The sequence below is a fragment of the Chiloscyllium plagiosum genome, chromosome 6 (genome assembly GCF_004010195.1).
Source record: "Chiloscyllium plagiosum isolate BGI_BamShark_2017 chromosome 6, ASM401019v2, whole genome shotgun sequence".
NCBI classification, from domain to species: Eukaryota; Metazoa; Chordata; class Chondrichthyes; order Orectolobiformes; family Hemiscylliidae; genus Chiloscyllium; species Chiloscyllium plagiosum.
Window position 1 is genome coordinate 14,035,822 of NC_057715.1, and position 13,428 is coordinate 14,049,249.

At 44.0% G+C, this 13,428-nt stretch overlaps 1 protein-coding gene across 1 annotated transcript in view; it reads left to right on the forward strand.

Annotated features, from left to right (window-relative positions):
* The window catches only part of LOC122550473 (collagen alpha-1(IV) chain-like), a 233,746-nt gene that overhangs the window by 187,767 nt on the left and 32,551 nt on the right, over positions 1 to 13,428 (forward strand). The window contains exons 37-42 of the mRNA XM_043691239.1: positions 962 to 1,101; positions 2,895 to 3,021; positions 3,107 to 3,187; positions 5,498 to 5,596; positions 7,278 to 7,328; positions 12,965 to 13,150. Coding sequence (XP_043547174.1) covers positions 962 to 1,101; positions 2,895 to 3,021; positions 3,107 to 3,187; positions 5,498 to 5,596; positions 7,278 to 7,328; positions 12,965 to 13,150 — 684 coding nt within the window. The remainder of the gene's footprint in view (positions 1 to 961; positions 1,102 to 2,894; positions 3,022 to 3,106; positions 3,188 to 5,497; positions 5,597 to 7,277; positions 7,329 to 12,964; positions 13,151 to 13,428) is intronic.

Here is a 13,428-nt window from a genome sequence, read left to right on the forward strand (position 1 = left end):
CCCCTTTAACCTAACACTATGGGCAATTTAGCATGGCCAATTCACCTGGCCCTGCACATCTTTGGACTGTGGGAGGAAACCGGAGCACCCGGAGGAAACCCACGCAGACACGGGGAGAACGTGCAAACTCCACACAGTCAGTCGCCTGAGGCGGGAATTGAACCCGGGTCTCTGGCGCTGCGAGGCAACAGTGCTAACCACTGTGCCACCGTGCCGCCCTGTGACTAGAAAATTGTTCTGCCAATCAGCTGGCACAATAGACTCAAATTCTTGAAATATAGAAAAATAATAAATGATCCTATTGACACATGTAAAATTCTTGAAGGAATTCACAGATCAGAAACTGTTTCGGCTGGTTGGAGAGTCGAGAACACATGATTGCAGTCTTAGGATAAAGGGACAGCCATGTAGGACTGAGCTGAGGAGGAACATCGTCATTCAAAGGGTTGTGAACCTTCAGAATTCTCTACCCTGGGAGGACAGTGAAGGCTGAGTCATTGACTATATTCAAACCAGAGCTCAATTTCACACACACTGAGGAATAGAGGAAAATAGAGAGAGGGCTGTGCTCAGCTGTGATCTTATTGAATGACAGAACTGGCTCAAGGGGCTAAATGGCCTACTCCTGCTCTTATTAGTTATGTTTTTATGGTCTCATTGTTCTATTCTCTGACATCCTTCCCCTAAAGAGTTCTGACTTGGCCTTTAACCCTGCAAGCACACTTGGGTGAGACATTGTGTCAGGAATTGAATCCTTGAGACTGATCTTGAGGGACCACCCAATGTCATTAGTGCAATTCCGCTGCACTTCAATGAAGCCATTGGGAGAATCCTTCTGAGGACAAAGGATATCAATCGTGGGAAGAACGTTTCAGCAACCGTTGAACTTTTGGGTCAGGATTGGATTGATCTGTTGAGCCTACAAGGAAAAATACACTAAACTTGGCGTTTCATTTCTCAGGTCCTGTTGGGCCTCCTGGTACCCCGGGTGAACCTGGACAGACGGGCATGCCTGGTTATACTGGGCGTACTGGTGAGAAAGGTGAGAAGGGCAGCGCAGGACTACCAGGAATTGGAGTTCCAGGTGATCCAGGGCCAAAGGTAACCAGATGAGCTGTTGCCGTAGTGGCACGCAACCCCCCTGCCTCCCCCCCCCCCCCCCCCCACTCCTTTTGTGGTTATGAGAGCTCCTTTCTGTCTGCTGCTCTGGTTTGACCCTCTGGTAATCTGCGTGGGGATCTAGGGGAATTACACTGGTGAGTTACTGTGAAATTGCGAGGCGTTGCTCCAGTGAGTAGCCTTGAGACACATTTTGGTTCCCCCCGGCTAACATCGAAAACAAAAGTCAGTGGGGGCCATCTTGCCTCTGGAGCCAAGGGTGACATGGAGCCTACCAGAGCACTCCCCTATCACATTCCAAAAATCAATCTTAAGTCAAAGGTCACAGAATTGCAGCATTATGCAGCAGAAAACATGACCATTCAACCCTTGTTCTGGCTGTTTCAAAGAACCATCAATTAATTTCACTCCCCTGTCCTTTCCCACAAAGCCCTTCAAATGATTCCTTCTTATGTATTTGTTGAATTGAAGATTGTTATTCAATCTGATTTAATTGCTGTTTCGGGTAGTGCACTCTGGATTACACCAACTCCCTTGCCAATGATCTAAAACCAATATTCCTCTGGTTATCAGCATTCCCATTCATGACAATTGGTTCTCCTTATTGACTCTATCAAACCCTCTGATTTTGCACACTCAATTAAATTTCCTTTCTCTGCAGTAAGGTGACTACATAAATAATTTAGATGCGAGCATAAGAGGTACAGTTAGTAAGTTTGCAGATGACACCAAAATTGGAGATGTAGTGGACAGCGAAGAGGGTTACCTCAGATTACAACAGGATCTTGACCAGATGGGCCAATGGGCTGAGAACTGGCAGATGGAGTTTAATTTAGATAAATGTGAGGTGCTGCATTTTTGGAAAGCAAATCTTAGCAGGACTTATACACTTAATGGTAAGGTCCTAGGGAGTGTTGCTGAACAAAGAGACCTTGGAGTGCAGGTTCATAACTCCTTCAAAGTAGAGTCGCAGGTCTCAAGGATAGTGAAGAAGGTTTTTTTTATGCTTTCCTTTATTGGTCAGAGTATTGAGTACAGGAGTTGGGAGGTCATGTTGCGGCTGTACAGGACATTGGTTAGGCTACTGTTGGAATATTGGTCTCCTTCCTATTGGAAAGATGTTGTGAAACTTGAAAGGGTTCAGAAAAGATTTACAAGGATGTTACCAGGTTTGGAGGACTTGAGCTATAAGGAGAGGCTGAACAGGCTGGAGCTGTTTTCTCTGGAGGATCGGAGGCTGAGGGGGTGACCTTATGGAGGTTTACAAAATTGTGAAGGGCATGGATCGGGTAAATAGGCAAAGTCTTTTCCCTGGGTTCGGGGAGTCCAGAACTAGAGGGCATAGGTTTAGGGTGAGAGAGGAAAGATATAAAAGAGACCGAAGGGGCAACGTTTTCACGCTGAGGGTGCTACGTGTATGGAATGAGCTGCCAGAGGAAGTGCTGGAGGCTGGTACAATTGCACCATTTAAAAGGCATTTGGATGGGTATATGAATAGGAAGGGTTTGGAGGGATATGGGCCAGGTGCTGGCAGGTGGGACTAGATTGGGTTGGGATATCTGGTCAGCATGGACGGGTTGGACCGAAGGGTCTGTTTCCACACTGTACATCTCTATGACTCTAAGACTCTATTTCCATCATCTCCAACCTCTAACTGATAACCCTCGATCTTGCGCTGTGATTGATTGGAAAGTTGAAAAACATGGTGCTCCTCATATCAAATGCTAATAATGGTGTGTACTGATCAGATTTGATTGTGTGTGTTGATAATTTAGGGAGATCCAGGTCCAACAGGCTTCCCAGGTGATCCTGGCCTGAAGGGTGAGTCTGGTTTTCCGGGTTTGCCAGGAACGCTGGGTCCGACGGGACAGAAAGGCGATCCAGGTGGTCCAGGACTTCCAGGTAGGGCACTGAGATTCTCTCTGACCTGTTTCAGTTTTCTGAATGAACAGGAGCAACTGATTCCATTTCTATGGTCATTCTCCAGGTAACCCAGGGCTCCCAGGAAAGAAAGGTAGCCCTGGCCTCCCAGGTGAACCAGGTTTCTCAGGAAGTCCAGGAGTGCCAGGTACTACTAAGTAGCAATTCCTCCTAAATTATTCACTTTGCATTTTTTGTAAATATTCACTAATTTATAACATATATGCAGGTATTCCGACCCTCCCACTGTGATGTTTATTCTACACATGAGGCAGTATCCTAAGCTCAATTTCACATTTGATTCATTTTTCTTTTGTTTATTCGTTGGGATATGAGCATCATTAGCAGGGCAGGTATTTATTACCCTTCCCTAGTTACCCTTGAAAATATCCTAGTAAGCTGCCTTCTTGAAGCTTTGTCTTCTGTGTGGTGTAGGTGTACCCACAATGCCAATAGACAATGCCCATTTATCTTGAAGTGCATTCAAATCGCCAACCTGAATCCTGTGTGCATTTGAGCGTGTCCAGTGGTTCTGCTTTTCTGACATTATAATGTTAGCAATCCTATCCTACATGTTGACTTGTGTCTTATAGATATCGGCTTTGAAGAGTCAAGAGGCAAATTGCATGCTGCAGAATTCCCATCCTCTGATCTGCTCAAGATTTCTATCACCTGTCCCTTTATCCCTCTTTCTCTCAACTATCTATTAAAATTTCCCAATTGAAGCCAAGGTTGACACCGTTTCTTTTTAAATCCCTATTGAATTCCATCACCATCTTTTGTGAGAAAGGTTTTCCAGCTGCATGTCCTTACACCTGTATGCCCTCAGTTCAGACTCCTTCCCTGCTCCAAATTTTAAGCACTACTACATTCCCTCCCAACCTCTTCCATCTGGCAGAAAATGCAAAAGCTTGAACACATGTACCAACAGGATCAAGAACAGTTTCTTCCCCTCTGTCATTAGACTTCTAAATGGACCTCTCAAATTTCAAATCTAGTGTTGATCTTGCTTTTTATGCACCTTCTTTGCAGCTGTAACTTTGTATCCCTCGCTCTGTTCTATCACCCTATGATCTTTGTATGTTATCTGCCTGTCCTGCATGCAAAACAAAACCGTTCACTGTACAAGTGACAACAATAGATCAAGTAAAATCTCAACATCAAAAAAAGCAATCCAACTTATCTTCCTTCAGATCCCAGCTGAAGCGAAATTTCCCACTGTCAATGAGACATCCAAATGTATCAGGCCTACTAATGAGGCTACCAGCCAACTATCTGAATTCCATTCTCAGGGAAATGGTTTGCCAATTGCTCGCTGCCTCTTCTTCCCTGTTATTGATATCACATTTCACAAATTCCCAAGATCCAATCTGAAATTCTTCAAGGTTTGTCTTGTAAAGTGATTTATTAAAACACAAACAATTATCATGTTATTTTAAAAAATTATTAAGTTTGATTGGCCAACCTTGTGCACAAGAGATAAAAACGTTTTTTTTAAATTGTTGGTCAATCTTTCAATAATCTCATTGAATGCTTTGAACAAAGTTGAGGGGCTGAATGGCCTCCTCCTGTTTGCATCTTTCTCAAATATTCTTGGAAAATAATTTTCCTAACCATACAAAAGAAACAAAGATGATGGATTCCATGTGTATCATAGTAAAAGCTCTACCCTTATCATTGTTATAGTGATTGGAACTAGGACCTGGTGGACGTTATTGACTATGAGATCCCTGATTGGGTCTGTTAAGCCAGGCAATCAGGGAGCCCTGGCTGACAGATATAAACAGGAGATTCAGAAGTTCTCCTCAGTCAAAGGGCTAACATGGAACTGGCTGGTCGCAGCCCATATACAGTGCACATGTAAATACAGGATGTCAGGTGATGGGGTACTGGCCTCTGTGCAGTTATTTCAATACTATAATTCTGTAACTCACCCTTTCACTCCTAAAAGCCTCTTCATCAAAGCATCTCTAAGTTAGTATTTAATAACATGAGAGTGTCACACAATCTCTGGGCCAAAGTGGCAGAAAAGCAGAATAATAAAGGAATACACCCATTTCTGATCGTTCTCCAAGGATCCCGATTGTTTTGGATTTCCTACATTGAAATGTAAACTTTAGCATGGTGTGCATGACCTTATTGGATGCCTACCTGCAATCAATCCAAGGGGTATCCATCAGGAACATTGGGATGATCTTGATGTCCATCCCCCACATTGTTTTCAGAAGATCATTTGGTCTGATAGAGGATCAGAGGGGCAAACATCAGGAATTTAAATTTTCAGACTTCTTGCACAATTAAATTTGCCCTTATTCCATTTAACAAATAACAACAATGACTGACATTCAAGAAGTGTATGGAAAGCACTTTAGGAATGTTTAACAATGCCTAAGCTTCTCTCTGAGTAGCACTTTTCAGTTTCATTGTTCTTTTTAATATTTGTTTTATTTTGTGACAGGTCCTCCTGGTCCTCAAGGTCTCCCGGGACCGCAAGGAGAGAAAGGCTTAAGAGGTCTTGATGGAATCCCAGGAACAATTGGAGAAAAGGGAAATCAAGGTACGTATGTCTGGTGTGTAGGGGTGTATATTGAAGTTGTGAAGCCATTCTAGGGTCCTTTTCAAATTCTGAATAAAAGCTAACAATTCTAACAACTACTTTGAATGACTTTTGTTATGTGTTGCTTTTGGAGACCCTGAGAATGCAGTATCATAGAATCCCTACAGTGTGGAAGCCCATCGAGTCCGCACCAACCCTCTGAAGGGCATCCCACCCAGACTCACCCCCTTACCCTAGACCTGCATTTCCCATGGGTAACCCACCCAGCCTGCACATCGCTGGACACCACGGGCAACTTGGCATGGCCAATCCACCTAACCTGCAGACCCACGCAGACATGAGGAGAATGTGCAAACTCAACACAGACATTTACCCAAGGGTGAAATTGAACCGAGGTCCCTGGTGCTGTGAGGCAGCAGTGCTAACCACTGAGCCAGCGTGCCGACCCATTCCTTCCATTGATCACCAAACACACTCAAAACCGTCCATCAACATATGTTCCAACTGAGACAATGACCACGTCATTAAAGAGGAACTTACAGACAGACTAGGCTCACAGTATTGACCTCTGTCACTACGTGCCCCACACACCAGTCCCCATCCTTCCACAGATCCTCAGGAGTTCCGGACACCTGGAAGATGAGTCACCATAAGTCGGGACACTGACAGAATCAAGTGGAGTTCCATGTAGCTTGCTGTAACTTCAAAACCAGGGCTTTGCGAGAGACTATTGAAAGTGTTGGTGGAGAATGAGGGAATGTGAAGGACCAGCCAATGCAGTAATGGAACAGAATGATATATGAACATAGGGACCTAGAGGGCAGAATTGGGCTAGAATACTGTGACATTTCTCTTCACCCTTACTTCTCACAGTCAGAAGAAGGGGTAAAAAGACCAGGTTAGCTTCGTTTAGATATGTAGTGGGGAATAGAACATTCTCTCTTCATTCTCATTCAGCCTTATCATGGCTGAAGCCATGACCCAGTGGCCAGTGGTGATTTCTGCCTAACTCACGACAGACATGTGGTTTGAAAAATAACCCCATGAGAGGGGGGCCAGGCCATTTGTTTTTGACAGTCACTGAGCTCAAAGGTTTGGTCTATGCACATGAACTGATGAGAAGAGAGATTGTGACTTCGGGGAACTTTAAGCCCCAGCCAAGCTCACCTACTGGGCACCGGGGTTGAGTGAGAGATTGCACTGGGATATGGTATGAAAGCAAGACCAACGCGGTTAGGTGGTGCAACAGCCAAAAAGCTGTCTTTTAGCACCCAATACTTTAGGTAAAAATCTCCCCTTGAGATGAAACTCCTTGCTGTTGACTGGTGAGAGAGATAGTACAGGAACTGAAGCTGAAATGCCTCAACCTAGTTTCTGCTGAGCCTTGGCCCATGATGCTCAACTCCCTCCTCAGCCAAGGGTGGATCCCTCAAGGGGAGGCGCAACCCAGGCTCAGGGAATGAGCCCCAGAGCAAGTGGGACCAAAGCCCGAATGACATGACAATGCTTGAGTTCTTTAACTTCTTCCTGAGAGTTTCACAGTAGCAGTGGGCATATTTCTCCATGCTGGATACAATACTGGATTCTCAGTGAATTTTCTGTGCAGCAGAAACATTGGAGGTTGCTCTCATTTATATTGTTGTATCTACCATTGTTTCTGTCCTTTTTGTAAATTGTCTAGGCATCCCAGGAAGAGATATCCCAGGGACTCCAGGACTGCCAGGACTGAAAGGTAAAGTTACATCTCCTTAAAAAGTGGCTTCACTTCCACTCTTCTACCTCGCTGTCCTCCTTTGGGACAATCCTTATTTCCTACCATTGTTATTTACATATGGTTGCCACATTGACGTTTAAAGGTTTAATTCTCTCTTTTAACGTGCCATTTAACACCTTACTTTTCCACCCAGAATTTTTTTGCCCATATGTTTGAATCAAGGAATCATTAAATTCGATTCCCATTGTTACAAAGAACTAAAGCTATCCCACTACAGCAACTATCCTTCAAGAGCATCTTCCAAACCTCCAATATCTGTCACCCAGGGCAGCAAATATTGAGCACTCCCAGGTCAGCTTCATCCCACAGATTAGTCAAGCAACAGTCTGACATAGTCGCACTTATAAAATTGTAACCTCCAATGATCCCGACACCAATAACATGGTTCCTGGCTACGTCCTGTCTTATTGGCAGGACAGACCTGCCAGAGTTGGCAGCACTGTGCTGCCCTGAGAGCACTTGACATTGACTCCAGATCCCTGTGGAATCTCATGACAACAGACCAAACATGGGCAAGGAAACCTCCTGCTCATTATGACCGATTGCCCTCTCGTCAGCTGCCAACTCTGTGTTGCCTTCCTAGAGGAAAGAACTTGCCTTCTCTCCAAGTGAGGCTTCAGGAGAACCTCGAGGGAGGAGTAATTAAAGCATGGCATTGCTTTCCGCCCAGTCCCTGACATCTCCAGGGATGGGTGGGGGGAATGAGCACCGGAGGTTATAGCCTGTACAGTCTCAAAGGCTACAGCACTTCCTGCTCATTAAGTTTACCACTTTACCCAAATGTGTACATAATAAATGAGGAGAATATAATCGTATGGAAGAAACCGACCTGCCCCTGAGCAGAACATGGAACAGTACAGGACAGGAATGAGCCTTTCTGCTAACCATGTCCTACCAAACATGACGCCAAATCAAACTCATCCTTTCTGCCTGGTCCACATCCCTCCAATTTCTTGCAGAGGTTCCTCCAGCTTTTAAGTCCTCCTCGACACTTAGTCTGAAAGAAGAAAACTCCACCCAGTGTTCGCACTGAAGGCAGTGCAGAAACTTGTAGTCTTTCCATAATTAGTTACTGTGCTTCCATAACTGCCCTTGAGAAGATGGTGGTGAGCTGCCCTCTTAAACTGCATTGATGTGGAGGAGCTGGTGTTGGACTGCGGTGGACAAAGTTAAAAAACACACAACAACAGGTTTATTTGGAAGCACTAGCTTTCAGAGCGCTGCTCCTTCAACAGGTGGTTGTGGAATATAAGATCAAAAGGCACAGAATTTATAGCAAAAGATTACAGAGCATGCAACTGGAATATTATATTGAACAAACCTGGATTGTTAAGTCTTTCATCTTTTAGAATGGGTTGCAGGTTTCAGTTCATTAATATGTAAATCCCAGAAAGTCTTTTAAGTCACATTCTCGAGATAACTTAAGGTTTTATAATAAAAGGTGACACCTCAGCTCAGACAATGCATTAAAGCTATGAGGTTAGAATCTGTCTGCATCCCAATCTTGAGTCAGACGGGCTCTATTTCCAAAGTGGAATTTACAAAATATTACAGGCGAAAGTGAGGACTGCAGATGCTGGAGATCAGAGTCAAGATTAGAGTGGTGCTGGAAAAGCACAGCAGGTCAGGCAGCATCTGAGGAGCAGGAAAATTGACGCCCTTCATTAGGAATGAGGGCAAAAGCCCTTCATCAGGAATGAGCCCTTCCTGATGAAGGGCTTTTGCCCGAAACATCCATTTTCCTGCTCCTCAGATGTTGTTTGATCTGCTGTGCTTTTCCAGCACCACTCTAAGCTTGTCTGCATTGACTGCCTGCAGATTGTGCATTTTTGAGCAAAATAGAATGTATCTGCCAATACAATTCTGCAAATACAAATTCAACCCATAGACTTAAATTTGTGTATGCGTTCATGAGAGAGAGAATGAGTGAGTGTGTGCATGTGATTGTGAGTGCACATGAGAGATGTGAAAGCTTGGTAAAGTGTGTATGTGTGCATGTGATGGATTATAAGCCTGTGAGACGCTGCATACGTGGGTGTCAGTGTGGGAGGCATATGTGTGTGTGTGTATGAGAGAGCATATGTATGAGAGAGGTCTGCATGAGTGCGTGAGTATGTAAGAGTATATGTGCATGTGTGCTTGGATGTATGAGTGTATAGTGCAATGGGGTCACCTGTAGTGTGACATGAACTCAAGGTTCCGGTTGAGGCCATCCTCACGGGTACCGAACTTGGTTATCAGCCTCTGCTCAGCCACTTTGCATTGTTGCCTGTCCTGAAGCCCAAGTCAGGATGGTGTGTGAATTGATTGCAGACAAAGTCCATCCATTGAGGAGTTTGTCTTTTGACGAGAGATTGAGCAGTTTTGGCCTATTCTCTTTAGAGCTTAGTGGGAGGACAGGAGATCTAATTCAGATATAGAAGATGCTAAAGGGGATTGACAAAGTAAAGGTATATAGGATGTTTCCTCATGTGCGGCAATATAGAACAAGAGGTCATTGTTTTAGAGTAAGGGATAGCAGATTTAAAACAGATGAGAAATTACTTCTCTCAACAAGTTGTGAATCTGCACAATTCACGCTCTCCAGAGTGCATTAGATACCTGGATACTGAGTATATTTAAGGAGGAGATTGACAGATTTATAATTAGTACTAGGTTGAAGGGTTATGGGGAGCAGGCAGGATAATGGGGTTGAGGGTGAGATGAGATCAGTCGCGATGGTATTAAATGGCGGAACAGGATTGGGGTGCTGAATTGCCTGCTCCTGTTCCAAGTCCACTTGCTCTTATTCAGTAATCAGATCTGTTCTACCACAAACAACTCATCAATTCTATTTGGAAAGAGTCTCTTAATCTACAGCAAACAGAACTCAAAAGTGAACGCAACAACATCTCATGATAAAAGCAACGTTAGTTCTCCAGCAAATTATAGTCCCATTGTTTATGTACGTGGTGTCCTACCTGGATGCATTTCTTTGCTTTTGAGAAGAATGGGGCCCCTAGATGCAGATGGAATTCCCTATTGTACGGTTTTGCACCTCTGGGATTAAACATGACTTGGCATACCAACAACAGTCTGTACAGGGATTGGTGATTTCTCTTGATGCAGAGAAGGCATTTGACCGAGTTGAGTGGCCAAACCTTTTCTATAGTTTGAAGCGGTTTGGCTTGGGCGAGTTCTTTATAAGATGGGTAAAGGTACTCGACAGTGACCCTCTCGCCGCGGTCATTACCAATAGGGTCTGATCCAGCAGTTTTAGTAGCCAGCAGGCCTGTCCCCTTTCACCATTGCTGTTCACGTTGGTGACTGAACCATTGGCGGAGGCCATTCGTGGGGATCCTGATATATCAGCTCCAGAAATGGGGTCGAAATTACATAAGATTTCGTTGTACATAGGCAATGTCCTAATTTGTTTTGTCAAATCCAGCAGTTTCAGTGCCTCGCCTTATACAGTCCATCAGTGCATTTGGCGCCTTTTCAGGGAACAAGATTAATCTTGCAAAATCAGAGGCTACACCTATGGGTGGTCTTACGAAGGTGCTAGGTCTTGAGGGTGAATATCAATCCCCATTTAAGTGGTCACGGGGGGTTTTGTGTATTTGGGTATATTCATTACTCCAGTTCTGTTCAAAGCTAATTTTGTTCAATTATTTGACAAAATCAAACAAGACCGTCAAAGATGGGAGGCGCTTCCATTCCCATGGTTGGCTCGGATAGCGCTTATTAAGATGAATATTCTCCCCCGTTTGTTGTACCCTATACGGATGCTCCCCCTGATTTTCGATAAGCAAACTCTCAGAAGACTGAATGGCTGGTTCAGCTCCTTTATTTGGCATCGTAAGTGGCCCCTCATTAAATTAGCTAAACGTCAATTGCCTCACAGACTGGGGGGAGTGGATCTCACAAACATTAAAAGCTACCAACTAAGTTCGCTTTTATCCTACATGAGTGATTGGGCTTGTGGGGACCCTCTTTCAATATGGTTAGATATCGAAACCTCACAGGCCAGGTGGTCCCTTGCTGTTTTTGGACAAAATGAGGACAGATAGGGAATATTGCCATAACCCAATAGTCATCAATACTGTTAAAGCATGGAGGGCAATTCAACAGCAGGAAGGCAATATTGGCAAAACATTTCCTCTTATACCTACAGTGGGTATACCAGGTTTTCAACTGGGGCTGATAGATTCAGGATTCAAACATTGGCCAGCTAGGGGTGTGTCTTGCATGGACGATTTATTTGAGGGAGACACAATGATGTCCTTTGATCAGTTAGCACGGAAATACGAGCTATTTAACGGGGACCTCTTTTTGACTACACTTTGACTGATCCCTACAAATCCAACGTAGAGAGCTGGGGGCTCAGTGCTAAGAGTACACTTTCTGTCAGCACTTTATATCATCAATTGGGGGTTGCCCCCTCAGATGAGTTTGATCAACTCTGCAGGGTGTGGGAGAGAGAACTAGGCATTGAGGTCACCTCAGGGGCATGGGAAGATATTTGGAAGAATGCAAGAATGATATCAATTTGTAATAAGACCCATGGTTTACAGGGTCTATTTGGGTCTGGACTGTTTGCCAAAATTTAAACCAGGGGTATCTTCAATATGTCCCAAGTGCAAGGTTTGTCCAGGAGGTCACCTCAGGGGCATGGGAAGATATTTGGAAGAATGCAAGAATGATATCAATTTGTAATAAGACCCATGGTTTACAGGGTCTATTTGGGTCTGGACTGTTTGTCAAAATTTAAACCAGGGGTATCTTCAATATTCCCAAGTGCAAGGTTTGTCCAGGCACTCTTACCCACTGTCTCTGGTCCTGTGGTAGGCTTCAAACATACTGGAGTGCTGTGGTGGGTGCAATGGAGAGGATTTTGGTTGTAAGGGTGGAGAAGGACCTGATCTCTCTTCTTCTGGGCCTGCCCAGTGTGTTCCCTGCAGATGTGCAAAAGAAAAAACATTTCAACACCCTCACTTTCTACACAAGAAAGAATATTTTGCTAGGTTAGGTATCCGAAACCTCCCCTCCTGCACTCCCAAACCGGGCCTGTCGTGTTAGTGGAAGATTGTTATGGAGCACATTCCCCTTGGATTTTCTCACAAGTATGGTACACCACAAAACTGAGAATTTTTATAAGACATGGCAGCCCCTTTTGGAATACCTGGACACAGATTTATCTGCCACACGAATAAGAGCTTTTATAAAAACTGTAACAATTGTGTTACAGGAGGAGGAACTGCGAACCTATGAGTGTCTCGTTTGGCTGAGTTGAGTTATTACTATCTTGTACTTTGTTGTTGGTTATTATTTATTTTGTTAAATAGATAGTTGTTCTTTTTTATTGTATGTTTTTCTATGTATATTTATACATTTGTACATGAGGGAGGGTTAGGCATTTTTTTTATTTTTTCTGTGTTCATTCTTTGTATTGTTTTGAATTGTAATGATTTTTATTTGTTGTGATATTTTTAAAAATCTATTTTTTCAATAAAAATATATTTAAAAAAAACATGACTTGGTTCTTTCGAAGTGTGATTACCTGTAGAACTGGGAGAATGTGGTCTGCATTGCGGTAACAGTGTGTTCTTCCACAGGATCAAAAGGTGACTCTGGCTTACCAGGATTCCCAGGCTCACCTGGTGTTCCAGGTATTAAAGGCGACCGAGGATTCCCAGGCCTTAAAGGCCATCAGGGTATTCAAGGTCCACCTGGACCCGCCAGTGTGGCTCTGGAGGGGCCAAAAGGTGAAAAAGGAAATGTGGGTGAGCAAGGCCTTCCAGGTAAGTTGCCTAACGTTAAGACATTGCCTGTGATAACAAATTGTTAGAAGCACATTAACCTCCTGCTCCTCATGGAAAATCGCGACCCACAGCAGGCCATTCAGCCCATCCTGGCTCCTAGAGTTCTCCACTTCTCTGTTCCTTTCCCGAAGCTCCATAACTATTTTCCTTTATTTATCCAATTCCCTTTTGGAGGTTATCATGGAATCTGCTTCCAGCACTCTTTCAGGGAGTTCATTCCAAATCATTACAACTCGCTGCATGACAAAAGCAGATTC